The following is a 19,726-nucleotide window of genomic DNA, read 5'->3' on the forward strand; positions in this document are numbered from 1 at the left end:
TCCTCTTCAAAAAGCTCCAAAATCGCTCAAAAATGGTCGAAGTTAACCTCAAAATCGCGGACAATGGCTATTAAAATATTCTGCCCAAGCATAAAAAACCTTCTTCGCGAACGCGGTCAACGCCTCGCATTCGCGAAGCACAAACTTACTTTGACCAAAATTCCTTCATTGCGATCGCGTCACCCAGCTCGCGAACGCGAAGGCTTAGCACCCTTACTCACCGGGAACGCGTCTCCCCTTCCGCGAACGCGAAGAACAATTCCACCTGAACCCCAGCTGCTCAACTTCCTCTACGCGAACGCGTCTGATACCTCGCGAGCGATGCACAAGATCCCAGACCCATAGAGAACACGTAGCCTCCCTCGCGAACGCGAAGGCTAAATCCTCAGCCTCACCTGCTAACCCTTCGCGAACGCGAAGGTCATTTCTCTGCAACATTGAACAACACTTTTCTGCATTTTTCCAAAACATGAAATGGTCCGATTGACCACCCGAAACTCACCCGAGGCCCCCGGGACCTCAACCAAACATGCCAACATACCCCATAACATCATTCAAACTTGTTCCAATCTTCGGAACGCTCAAAACAAAATCAAAACCCCAAATTCGCATCGGATTCAAGCCTAAGAATTCCAAAATCTTCTAAATTACGCTTTTGATAAAAAACCCAACCAAACCACGTTCGAATGACCTGAAATTTTGCACACACATCCCAAATGACACAAAGGAACTACTGCAACTCCCGAAATTCCATTCCGACCCCTATATCAAAATCTCACCTATCAACCGAAAAACGCCAAAATTCAAGCCTAAATCTACTCCAGACCTCCAAAACACATTCCGATCACGCTCCTAAGTCCCAAATCACCTCCCGAAGCTATCCGAACCGTCGGAACTCACATCCAAGCCCACATAAGTCAACATCCAGTTGACTTTTCCAACTTAAGCTTCCTCAAAAGAGACTAAGTGTCTCAAACCTTCTCAAAACCTTTCTGAACCCGAGCCAACCAACCCGATCACATATAGAACCGATAAATAAAGATATATGAAGCAGAAATGAGGGAAACGGAGCGGTAAGTCATGAAACGACCGGCCGGGTCGTTACATCCTCCCCATCTTAAACAAACGTTCGTCCTTGAACGAGTCAAGAAACATACCTGAAGCCTCAAACAGGTGAGGATATCTGCTCCGCATCTCCCGCTCGGTATCCCAGGTAGCCTCCTCCATGGGCCGACCTCTCCACTGTACTTTCACTGAAGTTATATCCTTTGATCTTAACTTTCGAACCTGACGCTCCAAAATAGCTGCTGGCTCTATATCATAAGTCAGATCACCATCTAACTGAACCGTGCTGAAATCCAGAACATGAAACGGATCCCCAATATACTTCTGGAGCATAGAAACATGAAATACCAGATGCACACTAGACAAGCTGGGTGGCAAAGCAAGCTCATAAGCCACCTCCCCAACCTCCGAAGCACTTCAAAAGGCCCAATGAACCGACGACTCAATTAACCATTCTTTCCAAATCTCATAACACCCTTCATGGGAGAAACCTTCAACATAACCTTCTCACCAACCATGTAGGACACATCCGGAACCTTCCTGTCAGCATAGCTCTTTTGTCTCGACTGCGCTGTAAGAAGCCTCTCCTGAATCACCTTCACCTTGTCTAAAGTATCCTGCACCAAATCTGTACCTAATAGCCTGACCTCGCCTGGCTCAAACCAACCAACGGGAGATCTACACCATCTCCCATACAAAGCCTCGTATGGAGCCATCTGAATACTCGACTGATAACTGTTGTTATAAGCAAACTCTGCGAGCGGTAGAAACTGATCCCATAACCCTCCAAAATCAATGACACAAGCGTGCAACATGTCCTCCAATATCTGAATAGTGTGCTCGGACTGCCATCCGTCTGAGGGTGAAAAGTTGTGCTCAACTCAACCTGAGTACCCAACTCTCGTTGTACAGACCTCCAAAACTGCGAAGTAAACTGAGTGCCCTTATCTGAAATGATGGAAACCGGGACACCATGCAAACGAACAATCTCCCGGATATAGATCTCTGCCAACCACTCTGAAGAATAAGTAGTACACACAGGAATGAAGTGCGCGGACTTGGTCAGCCGATCCACAATCACCCAAATAGCATCGAACTTCTTTAAAGTCCGTGGGAGCCCAACTACAAAGTCCATGGTGATCCGCTTCAATTTCCACTCTGGAATATCCATTCGCTGAAGCAAGCCACCCGGTCTCTGATGCTCATACTTTACCTGCTGACAATTGAGACACCGAGCTACAAACCCCACAATGTCTTTCTTCATTCTCCTCCACCAATAATGCTATCTTAGATCCTGATACGTCTTCACGGCACCCGGATGAATGGAATACCGCGAGCTATGGGCCTCCTCCAGAATCAACTCCCGAAGCCCATCTACGTTAGGCACACATATCCGGCCCTGCATCCTCAACACCCCATCATCACCGGTAGTCACATCTCTGGCATAATCATGCTGAACTCTATCCTTAAGGACAAGCAAACGAGGATCATCATACTGGCGCTCTCTGATGCGCTCATATAAGGAAGACCGAGAGATCACACAAGCTAATACCTGACTGGGCTCGGAAATATCCAACCTCACGAACCGATTGGCCAAGGCCTGAACATCAACTGCAAGAGGTCTCTCCCCAACTGGAATATATGCCAAACTCCCCATACTTACCGCCTTTCGGCTCAAAGCATCGGCCACCACATTGGCTTTCCCCGGATGATACAAGATAGTAATGTCATAATCCTTAAGCAACTCCAACCACCTCCGCCGCCTCAAATTGAGATCCTTCTGCTTGAACAAGTGCTGGAGGCTAAGATGATCAGTAAACACCTCACAAGACAGACCATACAAATAATGCCTCCAAATCTTCAACATGTGTACAATGGCAGCCAACTCCAAATCATGAACATGGTAGTTCTTTTCATGGGGCTTCAACTGTCGAGAAGCATAATCAATCACTCTACCCTCCTGCATCAAAACACACCCAATACCAACTCTCAAAGCATCACAATACACGGTATAAGAACCTGAAGCTGATGGAAATACTAACACTAGAGCTGTCGTCAAGGTAGTCTTGAGCTTCTGGAAGCTCTCCTCACACTCATTAGATCACTGGAATGGAACACCCTTTTGAGTCAACTTGGTCAAGGGAGATGCAATAGATAAAAATCCCTGAACAAACCGGCGGTAATAACCCGCCAAACCAAGGAAGCTGCAAATCTCTGTAGCTGAGGACGGTCTGGGCCAACTCTAAACCGCCTCTATGTTCTTTGGGTCAACCTGAATACCCTCGCTGGAAACCACGTGCCCCAAGAAAGCCATCGAACTGAGCAAAAACTCACATTTGGAGAACTTTGCATAAAGCTTCTCCTCTCTCAATCTCTGCAACACCACTCTCAAATGCTCCGCGTGCTCCTCCTGACTACGCGAGTATATTAGAATATCATCAATGAAGACTATGACAAACGAGTCGAGATAAGGCCGGAACACGCTGTTCATCAAATGCATGAACGGTGTTGGGGCATTGGTCAGCCCAAAAGACATCACCAAGAACTCATAATGACCATATCGGGTCCTGAAGGCTGTCTTAAGAATATCCGAGTCACTGATCTTCAGCTGGTGATAACCTGAGCGGAGATCGATCTTAGAGAACACTCGCGCTCCCTGAAGGTGGTCGAACAAATCATCGATACGAGGCAAAGGATACTTGTTCTTAATTGTTACTTTGTTCAACTGTCTGTAATCAATGCACATCCTTATCGTGCTATCCTTCTTCTTCACAAAAAGAATCGGCGCACCTCAAGGTGACACACTAGGCCGAATGAACCCCTTGTCAAGGAGTTCCTGAAGCTGCTCCTTTAACTCCTTCAACTCCGCTGGTGCCATACGATACGGTGGAACAGAAATGGGCTGAGTTCTCGGCACCAGATTAATACCAAAATCAATATCCCTGTCCGGTGGCATGCCCGGTAGGTCTGCAGGAAACACATCGGGAAAATCCCTCACAACTGGAATAGAATCAATATTGGGAGTCTCTGCACTGACGTCCCTCACAAATGCTAAGTATGAAAGACAACATTTCCCAACCATACGCTGGGCCTTCAAGAATGAGATTACCCTGCTGGGGACATAATCAGACAGACCACGCCACTCAATCCGTGGCACACCCGGCATAGCTAATGTCACTGTCTTGGCATGACATTCCAGAATAGCCCGACTCAGAGATAACCAATTCATGCCCAATATAACTTCAAAGTCCACCATACATTAAAACAATAGATCCATTCGGGTCTCCAGATCCCCAATAGACACAACACACGATCGGTACACACGGTTTACCATAACAGTATCGCCCATCGGAGTAGAGACATGAATAGAAGAAATGAGAGACTCGCAGGGCGTATTAAAATAATGGGAAAAATAAGATGACACATAAGAGAAAGTAGAACCAGGGTCAAATAACATAGAGGCATCTCTGTGGCAGACTGAAATAATACCTGTAATCACCACATCTAAAGCAACCGCATCAGGCCTAGCTGGAAGTGCATAGAAACGGGCCTGACCACTACCGAATCGACCTCCCTCTCTTGGGCGACCCCAAGATGACTGTCCCCCACCCCTAGCTGGCTGGGTGGATGGTGAAGTAGCTGGCGCTGAAGCTGATGGCTGACCCCTCTGCTGAGATGAACCCCCAAGACAACGAGGAGACTAACTCCACATTTGACCCGTCTCTCCATACTCATATCAACTCCCAGGTGCTAGAGACAGGGACTTAAAGGAACCCCTAGCACCAGAATGACTAGCAGACGCACCTGGCGTGGAAGAATCCTGAACTGATGGAGCACGTGACGAACCCTGGGCTGGAAGAGCATTGAGTGAAGAATGACCCTGCTGAGAACCGTGAGAACCATGAGAACCATGGACCGATGATGCTCCACGATAACCCGGGCGAGCTGACTGAGCATGCCTGAACTGACGGCCTCTGCCGTGCTGAAACTGACCCCTCGAAGGAGCACCCCCAAAACTACCATGTCCTCGAGGCCTCTTGGCCTCCCTCTCCTCGCGCTCTTGGCGACAAACTGCCTCAATCTCATGAGCGATATCCACCACCTCCTCAAACGTAGCACCTGACACTCTCCCGCTAGTCATGAGAATTCGAAGTTGGTCTGTGAGGCCATCGACAAACCTCCTGATCCTCTCTCTCTCCGTAGCAACCAGCCAAATAGCATGACGAGCTAACTCTGAGAACCTCATCTCGTACTGAGTAACATTCATATCCCCTTGTCGCAACTGATCGAACTACCTATGCAGCTCCTCCCTGTGAGACTGTGGAACACACTTCTCCAAAAATAGAACGGAGAACTGCTGCCAAGTAAGAGGTGCCTCACCAGCAGGCCTACGCCTCTCATATGCCTCCCACCAAGTGAAGGTAGCTCCCGTAAATTGAAAATCGTGAATGCGACCCCACTGGTCTCCAGAATACCCGAGGTGCGAAAAATCCTCTGACATCTATCCAAAAAACCCTGGGCATCCTCGCCCTCTGCACCACTGAAAGTAGGAGGCTGGAGTCTGCCAAACCTCTCCAATCTGCGCTGCTCGTCCTCTGGCATAACTGGAGCTACGTAACCTTGAGCAGCTGCCACCGGCTGGGCTAGTGGTACCTCCAGTGTCAGCAATCCCTGAGCAACCTGATCGGGTGTGCGGGCGGCGAGAGTCTGAGAGCCTCCCCCGGCCTGAGAAGTGGTTGCGGCAATAGAAACCGCGACCGCCTGAGCAAGACTCGTACATACTGTCAAGATCTGGGCCAAAGTCTCCTGAAGACCTGGAATCACAATGGGCACAGCCGGTGCCGGAGTTTATGTTGCTGCAGCATCCACAATTGGGACCTGATCTAGAACTAGGGCGGCTGGTGGATCTGCAGGTGCTGCCCCAGCTGCTATGCGGGCTACACCCCTGCCCCTATCACGGCCTCAACCGCATCCTCGGCCTCTAGTGGCCCCAGCTGAAGGTACTGGTGGTCGTCCATCCTGACCGGTCGCTCGTGTCCTCACCATCTGTGAGATAATAGAATAACAGAAGTTTAGTACCCGGGTCAACAGATTCGCACGACAAGAATTTCAAGAATATGGAATTTTCTTAAAGGTTCTGCAGCCTCTCGAGGAAAAATACAGATGTCTCTGTACTGATCCGCGAGACTCTACCAAACCTACTCATGACTCGTGAGACCTATGTAACCCAGGCTCTGATACCAACTTGTCACGACCCTAAACCCGGACCCGGTCGTGATGACGCCTCTCGTGAAGACAAGGCCAGCAGACACATTCCCAATTTATTTTAAAGCAATTAAGTAATAAAACCAAGTCTTTTAAAAAAATAATAATAATCCCAAAATAAGGTAAACAATACAGTTGCGGAGTAGACATAGCCCGACTTCGGGGTGTCACCAGTCATGAGCATCTATCATAACAATAACAAGTCTGAAACGAGTCTACACAACTATTACGTAACTAAAATAGAAGGAAATAAGATAGAGGGAGAAGCACTGGGCTGCGAATCACCGGGTAGATACCTAGTAAATCTCCGGAATCTGCTGGAAGCTCTCTCAACCCTCGCAAGCAGGACCTGAAGCGCCTGAATCTCCACACTGGGTGCAGGGAGTAAAGTGAGTACTCCAACTCAGTGAGTAATAACAATAAATGAAGACTGAGCGATAAGAAATCACGTTAAACACAAAAATATGCTATAAGAGGGAGAGTAAAATCAGTAAAGTATAATTAAACAGTGCAATCTCATAAAGTACCTTGTAAGCAGTTAAACAAGTAAAGGAAAAGCAGCTGGACAAGGTAAACACATAAGAACCGCCCCTCGGGCATAATAACAACAGAACCAGCCCCTCGGGCAATAACATAGAACAATACAAGCCCCTCGGGCTATATCTCATATCACAATGGGTACCCGCGCTAACTGGGGGTGTACAGACTCCGGGAGGGGCCCCTTACGGCCCAAGCGCAATATCAAGCCATCTCGTGGCATAATCACATAGGCTCTCGGCCTCATATCAACAAGTCACCTCGTGGCGTACAATCTCAGGCCCTCGACCTCATAATCATAATCAGTGTATCAACGTTGTGGCGTGCAGACCGACCCAAAGTATCCTCACAACCCAGGCCCTCGGCCTTACTCAGTTAGAATCTCATAAGCCACACGGGCAACAGTAAATCATGATGCTAAGCTCAAAATAACTTTTAAAATATCGTTTAAGGTGTTAAAATAGAGTAAACATGGTTGAGTTATGAAAACAGTAAATGATAGCATGACTGAGTACAAGTATAAGGTCAAAACAGTGAGGAAATGGTAGGAAAAATCCCCTAAGGTTCCATATAGTTGGCACGAAGCCCAAATATGGCATTTAGCCCAAAACATGATAACATCACACAATTGACAATCAAATACGCAGAAAACAGTCATTCGGGATGGACCAACTCACAATCCCCAACGGTGCACAACCCCACGCTCTTCATCTAGCGTGTGCGTCACCTCAACATAGCACAACGATGTGTGATTCGGGGTTTCATACCCTCAGGACAGCATTTACAATCATTACTTACCTCAATCTGGCCCAAACTCTAGCTCGCGATGCCTTTGCCCCTCGAATCGGCCTCCGGATGCTCCGAATCTAACAAAAAATCAGTGCAAAACCATCAAAATATGCTAAGTGAACAAAGCCCACTCGAAAGAAATCAAATTACAACACAAAACCTGAAATTGGTCAAACCCGACCCCCGGGCCCACGTCTCGGATTCCGATAAAATTTACATCAATAGACTCCTTATCACTCCCCGAGTTGATTCATACCAAAAGCATCAAAATCCAACCACAGACGACCCCGAAATTCCCAAATTCTAGGTCTCCAATTACAAGCCCTGGTTCTTTAATATAAGGCTTAAATTCCATGATTAATTAGGTAGAATCAACATTAGAATCGAGTATTAAGTCCATAAATCTTACCTCCAAGTGTTTCCCCTTGAATCCCTCTTCAATCCTCTTCAAAAAGCTCCAAAATCGCTAAAAAATGGTGGAAGTTAACCTCAAAATCGCGGACAATGGCTATTAAAACATTCTGCCCAGGCATAAAAACATTCTTCGCGAACGCGGTCAACGCCTCGCGTTCGCGAAGCGCAAACTTACTTTGACCAAAATTCCTTCATCGCGATCGCATTACCCAGCTCACGAACACGAAGGCTTAGCACCTTTACTCACCGCGAACGCGTCTCCCCTTCCGCGAACGCGAAGAACAATTCCACCTGAACCCCAGCTGCTCAACTTCCTCTACGCGAACGCGTCTGATACCTCGCGAACGCGATGCACAAGATCCCAGCCCCTTAGCGAACACGTAGTCTCCCTCGCGAACGTGAAGGCTAAATCCTCAGCCTCACCTACTAACCCTTCGCGAACGCGAGGGCCTACTCGCGAACGCGAAGGTCATTTCTCTGCAACACTGAACAACAGTTTTCTGCATTTTTCCAAAACATGAACTGGTCCGATTGACCAACCGAAACTCACCCGAGGCCCTCGGGACCTCAAACAAATATGCCAACATATCCCATAACATCATTCAAACTTTTTCCAATCTTCGGAACTCTGAAAACAACATCGAAACCCCAAATTCGCATCGGATTCAAGCCTAGGAATTCCAAAATCTTCTAAATTACGCTTTTGATCAAAAACCCAACCAAAGCACGTCCGAATGACCTGAAATTTTGCACACACATCCCAAATGGCACAACGGAATTACTGCAACTCCCGAAATTCCATTCCGACCCCTATATAAAAATCTCACCTATCAACCGGAAAACGCCAAAAATCCAATTTTGCCAATTCAAGCCTAAATCTACTACGGACCTCCAAAACACATTCCGATCACGCTCCTAAGTCCCAAAGCACCTCCCGAAGCTATCCGAACCATCGGAACTCACATCCGAGCCCTCTAACACATAAGTCAACATCCGGTTGACTTTTCCAACTTAATCTTCCTCAAAAGAGACTAAGTGTCTCAAACCTTCTCAAAACCTTTCCGAACCCGAGCCAACCAACCCGATCACATATAGAACCAATAAATAAAGCAATAAGAAGCAGAAATGGGGGAAACAAAGCGGTGACTCATGAAACGACCGGCCGGGTCGTTACAATACACCCAAAAGGATATAATTAATGATGTGAAATCAGACTTTGGTGTAGATATTAGTTACATGTTGGCGTGGCGGGCTAAAGAAAAGGCAATAAATTTTTTGAGAGGTGAATCGACATATTCATACAATAAATTGCCAAGGTACTTATATACACTGGATATGATATACCTAGGTTCTCATATTAGAATGGTATTTTCACCAAAAAATGAGTTCATGTATTTATATATATCATCGTATGCTTTTATACAGGGGTTCGATCACTATAGACCCATCGTGGTTGTGGATGGTAACCACCTAAAATTGGCATACACAGGGACATTCGTCTCAGCTAGCACGTTGGATGGTACAGGTGAGTCTGTTAAAAAAAATATATATTTATTATAGAAAAATTTACTACATAATACATATTGAATGATATTTTTTTATATATGTATGCAATTGTATTTATAGGTCATATAATGCCACTAGCATATGGCGTTGTTGATTCAGAGAATGATGCTGCTTGGTCGTGGTTCTTTGAGTAATTCAAGGAAGCATATGGTGAGAGAGAAAACATATGCATCGTTTCAGATATGAATGAGAGCATCATCAAATCTGTAGCGAAAGTGTATCCTACGGTACCCCATCTTGCTTGTATATGGCATCTATTGAACAAGAAATTCAAAAAGAGTCATTCAAATTTGAGCGAGATATACTTCTCGATGGCAAAAGCATACACTCAGAATGAATTTGATAGTCTAATAGAAAAGGTGGAGAATGTAGATATTTGGGTGCAAGAATACTTGAAATTAGCTGGGTACGAAAAGTGGGCTAGGTTATATGCACTTGTTAACCGTGGATGGACCATGACGTCAAATATTGCTGAATCAATCAATGCCACACTTGTATTAGCAAGAGAATTACCAGTATACGACATCCTAGAAGAAGTTAGGAAGATGTTTGGACGTTGGAATTGCAGCAATCGAAAAGAAGCTTCACACACTTACACAACGCTTGGGAAAAATACCAGGAGATGCTTACTTTGGATGAGGCAATATCTACACGTATGACTGTAAGTTTTTTTTTGTTTTAAGTCCTTGCATCATGTATTTAGACCTGGTATAACATGTTTTTATTTATGATACAATTTATACTATTAACATATTGCATGCTCATTGTATTATAGCACTTGTGCATGTATTCTGTTGTATGAAACGGTTTTAAAAACTGGTTATTATATGTATGCATTACTTGTTTATACATTTGCATTTCATTGTTTGTATTCAATAGTTTTGTTTCAAATTAGATGCATTTTCTAGTAGATAGACTGTATTTTAATGTATATCACTGTATTCCTCAGTTAAATGTGTTCATCTTCAATAGTTTGTCAGTCTTAATATAGTTTATACTCGTTGTATTCCATATATTTCATTGTATTTCACTGTATGTGATTGTATTTTATACATACATATATTATATTTAGATTTCTGAAAGTTTAATATTTGTTGACATGCTGCATATTTAAACTTTTTTTTATTGAATACATATATTCTGTAATTAGTACGTATATTCTTTGAGATATATATTCTGTAATTAATACGTATATTTCTCTGTTTTATGTAGGTTGTACCATCGACTGAACACTTGCATATGGTGAACGATGAAGGAAGGCATTACACCATTTGCCTCTTAGAGAAAAAATGCAGTTGTAGGCGGTTCCAAGTTGACGAATTACCATGCCCACATGCTTGGGCTGTCTTGAAAAGCAAGCTTCTAATGCCGGAAGATTATTGCTCGGACTATTACAAACCAAAGACCGTTATAATGACATACGAGGTGCCAGTGTATCCACTGCTCGACCGAAGTGAATGAAATATACCAGCACATATATCTGAGGAATTTGTCTTACCACCCAAATGGAAAAGACCTCCTAGAAGGCCAAAGAAGAAGAGCGATAAGCCGTTCAGTGAATTGTTTCAGAAGAAAAATCAACATTCATGTAGTATTTGTGGTCAAGGAGAACATAATAAGCGTACTTGTAGAAATGCTCCACGTAGGAATTAGTTCATGTTATGTATTCAATTACTGCAATAACAATATGTCACATATTTGTTCAAGTTTTATATTACATTTTGATTTATTGGTGTATCAAATTTTTTAATTTCAGATCACTAAAAATATTTTTTAGTGATATCTTTACAAATTAATTTATATACAGAAATGAGTTATAACAGGTCATCAATAGTGCAATACATTGAATACATACTGCAGATATAGTTAAATACATATACACATCTGAATACATAAATTATATTAATTAAAAAAGCTATGAATACATTCTACAATTCATTGAAGACATACTGCTGAATATATATTGCTGAAAAAAATAGTGGAACAAAGTGAAGCTTTGAATTTATAGAATTACATTGAATATCTTGAAAAAGAAGAAGACATTGATATACATTGAATACAATGAAAATACAGCGAATAAATTGAAAACATAGAAAATAATAACTACATTGAATACAGTGCATAAAGTGAATACATAACTTGCATTACAAATTTACTGCTGAACATATATGGGAATCACATAACTGATATTAGTTAAAAATATATCTAAATACATAAGAATACATACTGGACTACACTAAATACATACTGCCGAATACATATAGTTGGATAATTCAGTGAAACACATTGAAGCTTTAGATAAATTGAATAAACTGATGACATGTCACGACCCTAGACCCAGACCTGGTCGTGATGGCGCCTCTCGTGAAGACAAGGCCAGCCGACACAACTCTCAATTCATATTAAAAAATTATAATAACACAATTTAAGTCATTAACATACTAATAATCCCAAAACATAACTGAAATAGTATAAATTGCGGAAAACAACCAACACAGCCCGACATCGGGGTGTCACCAGTCATGAGCATCTAACATAAGTCTCGAAACATAGAAATAGGGACTACTATAGTCTATTACGAATCCAGTACAAGAGAAAGAAATAATGATAAGAGGGAGAAACACTAGGCTGCGAATGCCGAGCAGCTACCTAGTGGACTCCAGAAATCTGCTAAAAGCTATCAACCCTCACTAGCAGGACCTGTAGCGCCCGAATCTGCACACAAGGTGCAGGGAGTAAAGAGAGTACTCCAACTCAGTGAGTAATAACAATAAATGAGTACTGAGCGATAAGAAATCAGGTTAAACACAACAATATGCTAGAAAGAGGCAGAGTAAAAAATCAGTAAGCACAATTAAACAGTGTAACCTCATAAAGCACCTTTTAAGCAGTTAAACAAGTAAATGAAAGGCAGCTAGAAAAGATAAATACATAAAAACTGTCCCACGGGCACAATAACAACAGAATCAGCCCCTCAGGCAATAAATAGAACAATACCAGCCCCTCGGGCTATATCTCATATCACAATGGGTACCCGCGCTCACTGGGGATGTACAGACTCTAGGAGGGGCCCCTTACGGCCCAAGCACAATATCACGCCATCTCGTGGCATAATCAATAGGTTGTCGGCCTCATATCGACAAGCCACCTCGTGGCGTACAAATCTCAGGCCCCCAGCCTCATAACAATAATCAGTGTCTCACCGCTGCGGCGTGCAGCCCGACCCAAAAGTATCCTCACAACACAATCCCTCAGCCTTACTCAGTCAGAATCTCATAAGCCACTCGGGCAACAGTAAAAGATGATGCTCAACTCAAAATATCTTTTAATATATCATTTAAGGTGTTTAAAGTAGAGTAAACATGGCTGAGTGATGAAAACAGTAAAATATAGCATGACTGAGTACAAGTATAAAGTTAAAATAGTGAGGAAATGACAGTAAAAATCCCCTAAGGGTCCAAACAGTTGGCACGAAGCCCAAATATGGCATTTAGCCCAAAACATGATAACATCAAACAATTTGCAATCAAATACGCAGTAAAACAGTCATTCGGGATGGACCAAGTCACAATACCCAACGGTACACGACCCCACGCTCGTCGTCTAGCATGTACGTCACCTCACCATAGCACAACGATGTGTAATCCGGGGTTTCATACCCTCAGGACAACATTTACAATCATTACTCACCTTAATCCGGCCCAAACTCTAGCTTGCGATGCCTTTGCCCCTCGAATCGACCTCCGGATGCTCCAAATCTCGGAATTAACCAAACCCGACCCCCGGTCCCACGTCTCGGAATTCGATAAATTTTACATCATTAGATTCCTTATCTCCCCACGAGTTCATACATATCAAAAGTTCCAAAATCCGACCACAAATGGCCCCTCAAATCCTCAAGTCTAGGTCTCCAATACCAAGCCCTAGTTTCCCCAATTTTAAATCCTTAAATTCCATTAATTACAGCTCTAATCCGTGAAATAATACCATAGGAACGAGTTTTAGGTCCAAAATCCTTACCTCAATGAAATCCCCTTGAAATCCTTCTTCAAATCGCCCAAAAAGATCCAAAAACCGACTTAGCAATGGTGGAATAGCTAAAAAATCGCGAAGGAAATAATTTATACCTTCTGCCCCGGCTAAACCGCTTCTGTGGTCCCAAACTCGCACCTGCGGACACGCACCTGCGGTCCCAGGTGCGCTTCTGTGCAAATCACTTAAATCGCCAAATTTCGCATCTGCGACGCATAATCCGCACCTGCGCCATCGCAGGTGCGGCTCCTAGATTGCTTCTGTGGTCCCAGATCCCTTGGTCCCTTTTCGCTTCTGCGACTGGCATACCGCATTTGCAGCGTCGCACCTGCGGCCCCCAATCCGCAGGTGTGGAAACAATAGAACAGAAAAATCTGCAGCTTCACCAAACTCCCAAACTCTTCGGCAACCATCCGAAATCACCCCGAGGCCCCCGGGACCTCAACCAAAAGCACCAACAAGTCTTATACTACCATTCAAACTTATACCAACCTTCAAAACACCTCAAACAACATCAAAACAACCAAAACACATCGAATTCAAGCCTAAGGTTCTAAAATCTTCCGAATTGCGCTTTTGCTCAAAAAGTATTCCAAACCACGTCCGAATGGTATGAAATTTTGCACACACATCCCAAATGACACAACGGAGCTGTTGCATCTTCCAGAATTCCATTCTGACCCCTATACCAAAATCTCACCTATCGACCAGAAAACGCCAAAATTCCACTTTCGCCAATTCAAGCCTAAATCTACTACGGACCTCCAAAACACATTCTGATCACGCTCCTAATCCTCAAATCACCTCCCGAGGCTATCCAAACCATCTAAATTCACATCCGAGCCCTCTAACACATAAGTCAACATCCAGTTGACTTTTCCAACTTAAGCTTTCTTAAAAGAGACTAAGTGTCTCAAACCTTACCAAAACCTTTCCGAACCCGAGCCAACCAACTCGATCACACATAGAACCGATAAACAAAGCAATAAGAAGCAGAAATGGGGGACGGAGCGGTAACTCATGAAACGACCGGCCGGGTCGTTACATGACAACATAACTTAGAGGCTGTTATGTATTCCTTCAACAACATCTTATAAACAAAAAAGTTATGTATTCTAAAAACAAAATAGGTTGACTAAAACCATCATGTATTCTTTAATAAGCTTCAAAAACTATCTTCACAAAGGACTATTCTTCATAGAAAACTATGTTAAAAAAACTATCTTCATAAACTATCTTCAGAGAAACCATCTTCAAAAAATATATCTTCATAGAAAACTATTCTAAAACTATCTTCACAGAAGTGTCCGAATCTGTGATTTGACTAACAATCTTTGAGGGTGCTTCATTCTCGCTTATGTCATCGGCGTCTATCTTCCGCATAGCATAGTCCCAAAGGAGGGCACCATATCTTTGACGGAGTAAATTGGAATCAAACGTTGTTTGTGGAACCAAACCAAAAGTGCTCAGATACTCTGCGTATGCCGCGACATGCAACCCATAATCCCTGAAAATGTAGATTGACACAATTAAATATAATTCATATTATTAGTGTTATAAATGATATAAGTAAGAGGATTGAATACATACATGCTCCCAGCCTTTTGTTGAGGCAGATTCAAAATGAAAACAACATCAAAGGGATCAGTTTGTGCCTTGTCATTGTATGCTGGTTAACAAGACCAATCTATGCCTTGCTTATCTCTGTAAAAACCACTGATTGATAGATACAGAGGTACAAGCTTAGCAAGCTTATCTATCTCTGAACCCACATAGGCATCATGACCTGTTGATCGGTATGAGTCATATACGTTGATACATCTCTTCTTGAATGAGACAACTGCCAATATCCAATGAAGTTTATCCTTCAACTTGACTGGTATCAAGACATTGTCAACCATATGCCATGGTACATTAGCTAGCAATCTGTAGCCCCTTATGTACTCACATACCATATCTTCTTCTTTGGCTACACTTGCATTACCATCTGTATCAGCATACCTGTCGAAGATTTCAGTAATTCTTGTCTTGAATATACAATCAACAGTTGTATATTTGAATGTGGTGGTTTGGTTGTGCTTGCCTTTCTTTCTCAGGTAGTAAAATATGACATCAATATGCTATATATAAAGTTGAATACATAGCATCAGTACATTGAATTAAAACAAGGAAAACAAACTTCATTGAAGAAGCTTTATATATACAGATATGTATGTTGAAGAAACTGATTATAGAAGTCAGTACTGCTGAAAACAAATTGAATATAGTATGTATAGTTAGATACATACTGCTGAATATATTTGAGTATTTCACTTTGCATAAAGTTAAATACATACTGCTCTCAGTAAGGCATACAGTTAAATACCTAATGAAGAATACATACTGCTTTTAACAAATTTCTAGATAAAATAGTGAAACAAAATAAAGTTTGAATACAGTTAAATACACTGAATTCAATGAGCAGCAGATAAAATAGTCACAAACAGTGAATATTGTATTTTTGTTAACATAGAATACGTCTGAATACACTGTGTTCAAAAATATTAATACACTGAATACAAAATTTGTATGTCACTAACAAATTGTGAAATATAAAATTAGACAAACCAAACAGAGAAATATGAATTAAACTGAATGTACAAGGGTTTTATCTTACATCGGCATTCCATAGTTTACCATCAAATGAGAGAAGGTAAAACCAATTTTTTGAAGTGACTTCATCAACTCCAAAATCCAACGGTATAGGCAATGTTGACTTGTTTTTCTTGTAACGGTCTTCCTTATCCTTTCTACAAGGAATTGGAAAAAACATTATATACATACATAATCATTGATAAAACCATATCATATAGATCAGAAAAAGAACTTACTTTTGATCATGTCACAACTCGATTTCCCCTGCGTTGGGTTTCGTGATGGCACATAGTCTTAAGGACTAGGTAAGCCTACTATTTATGGAATAACAATAATAATAAATGACATCTAAAATTCTTTTGAAATGAATTCTTTATACAATAAACATATTCCCAAAACCCGGTAGTACAAGTCATAAGCTCTACAGAGTTTCGCTAGAACTTCTAAACACAACTGTATGGAAATAAGTACAACAATGTGAATATAAAATAAGAAGGTGACTCTGAAGCCTGCGAATGCAGCAACAGGTTTACCTTGAGTCCTCTCAGCAACGGCCCGCACAGCTACAAACGAATAATACCTGTGCCTGTACAAAAAAATATGCAGAAGAGTAGCATGAGCACACCACAGTGGTGCCCAGTAGGTATCAATACTAACCTCGGTGGAGTAGTGACGAGGAACAGTCAAGACACCTACTAGTCCAATAAACTGAACAAATAAAAGCATAGGAACAACGGAACATGATGTATATATAATGGCTACACGATATGGTTAACAATACAACAATCACAATATGGAAGAAAATAGCAGGTGACAATGGAAACACCGTAATAATGACATAAAAGAGTGAGCAGAAACACAAACCAAGATCTTAAATCACAATTGAAGTAAAGGCCAGTAATAACTCAGAAACTACGATAGTTTTCATATCAGGTCTTAGCCCACAACTTCATAAAGTTTCGGAACCTCGAACAGGATTACCGCTTACGGGTCTCAATACCTGAACCCTAACACTTGGCATCTTGTGGCCTCATCACACCTCATGATCATACTGACAACTCACTGATTAACTAGAGCCACTCTCACGCATATGACAAGCAAACGAGGGTGTACCTCCATACTCAACAATATCAGGAGAGTTTCTTAACCAATAGGAGCATTTAAGTATGTGTATACTTGTGCAAGTGTTCTAACATAGATTATTCCAGCTAAGAACGTACGGAAAGGATGGACAACACATAAGGCGTTTTCTCACAATTTTCACGAGGTAAAACTCATACAGGTAAACGTACCATATCACAACATCAACAACAAGATTGCCCCCAGGCCATCACAAAGTATCACAATCAATCCCTGACATAGCCCACCTTGTCTTGCCACGTGTGCGATAATAACATAATAAGTGCCCGCCTTGTTTCGCCACACGTGCATCATAATGTTCCCACCTTGTCCCGCCACATGCGCAACCCACATATAAACATATATATATATATATATCCCCCTTATCACGCCGCATGTGCAATATACCAATAGTAGCAATAGCACGGCAGAAACCTCGTGCAACCCCATAACAACAACCGCACGGTAGAGACCTCGTGCAACTTTATAATAACAACCGAACGGCAGAAACCTCGTACACCAACACAACCAGTACAACAACAACAATGACAGTAATACAAAGTACAATGAGTGAATCCACTCCAAAACATTTATTCACAAGGAAACGATAGGAACAGTTCACAAGGAATAACCACAGTAAGGAAAACGAAGGGGCATAAAGGGAACAGTTCAACAAAAGGGGAAAATCTAACATATAGTAACGACCCCACAATATACTAGTCAATAACAAGGAAATCAACACGAGTCCAGTATTCCCAAATAAAGGCAAGTCAACAAAGATATAGGTTACCTAAAATCCTTTTAAGGTTGGAAATTTATGAGGATATTCGACAATTCAGTTAAGGAAAGGTGATCTTAGCTTCACTTAAAACTAGACGATTATAGGTGGGATAATAATAAATCTCAAATAACACGGGCAGTTATGCAAAAGGTAGCATGACAATAGGAGAGATGAAATCCTTCAGTTAAATCAAATAGGATGACAATTAGGCAATAAGAGTGAATCATGAAGCAATTAATTCCAATTAAGCATGTAGAGACGAAACTAGTAAGTAGGAACGCAGGTCATATCATGAATAAGTCCATACATAGTGAATATAAGAACCTAAGAACCCTAAAAGGCAAATTCCCCACAAATAAGTCTGAGTACGCACTCGTCACCTCGCGTACACGAACTACAATCAACATAGAAGACTCAAATCCTAAGGGGAAGTCCCCCACACAAGGTTAGGCGAGATACTTACCTCAAAGACGACAGACCGATACTCTAAAATGCACTTCTCGGGTGAAAAGACCTCCGGACGGCTCAAATGCAACCAAGATAACTTCAAAGACAAATAAAATACATAAGAAACTATTCCGGATCACAAAGTCTCAATCTTTAACAAATTTTGAAATTTGGTCCAAAAGTTGACCCCCGGGCCCGCACCTCGGAACCCGACAAGTTTTACAAAATCCGAATACCCATTCCAATATGAGTTCAACCATACAAAAATTATCAAATTCCGATACCATTTGGTCCCTCAAATGTCGATTTTTCATTCTTGAAATTTTCTTCGAAACTCACAATTTCCTCAACCCAAAACACAATTTAAATGATGAAAATAAAGATAAAATCATGGAATGTTAATTCTAGGTGAAGAACACTTACCCAATCAATTTATGTGAAAAGCCCTCAAAGAATCACTCAAAACCGAGCTCCACAAGTCAAGATATGAATAAAATGGTCTAACCCTCGATTTTGGAATATATTCTGTCTGCCCAGGCATTTGTGCATCGCGAATGCGGAAGAAGGATCGCGTTCGCGAAGAAGAAAAATGAAGGCTGCCCAGGTTTCTCATCGCGAACGCGACAACGAGCTCGCGAACGCGGAGATGATGAGCCAGGAACCTACGCAAATGCGTAGGAAAGGACGCGAACGCGAAGAGTAAGAATGCAAGGCTTCGCGAACGCGAAGTGTTAGAAGCGAATATGAAGAAGGATTTTGAGGTAGTCAGCAACAACACATCGCGAGCGCGAATCGCTGTTCGCGATCGCGAAGGAGAACACTAGAAGCAGAAAAACAGCAGTTCCAAAAGTGGGAAAAATGAGCCATAGCCCATCCGGAACACACCCGAGGCCCCCGGGACCTCGTCTAAACGTACAAACAAGTTATATAACCTAATGCGGACTCGCTCGAGGTCTCAAATCACATCAAACAACACCAAAACGATGAATCACACCATGAATCGAACTTAGGAACTTTCAAATCTTCAAACTTCTAAAATTCGGGCCGAAACCTATCAAATCAACCCGGAATGACGCC

The 19,726-nt window shown here is 42.4% G+C and overlaps 1 protein-coding gene across 1 annotated transcript; it reads left to right on the forward strand.

Moving 5' to 3' along the window:
- On the forward strand, nucleotides 9,948-11,097 carry LOC109232523. Its single transcript, XM_019398291.1, has 2 exons — nucleotides 9,948-10,289; nucleotides 10,849-11,097. Exons 1-2 carry the CDS (start codon nucleotides 9,948-9,950, stop codon nucleotides 11,095-11,097), a joined length of 591 nt encoding a protein of 196 aa, XP_019253836.1.

Source organism: Nicotiana attenuata, chromosome 9 (genome assembly GCF_001879085.1).
Source record: "Nicotiana attenuata strain UT chromosome 9, NIATTr2, whole genome shotgun sequence".
In the NCBI taxonomy this organism is placed as follows: domain Eukaryota; kingdom Viridiplantae; phylum Streptophyta; class Magnoliopsida; order Solanales; family Solanaceae; genus Nicotiana; species Nicotiana attenuata.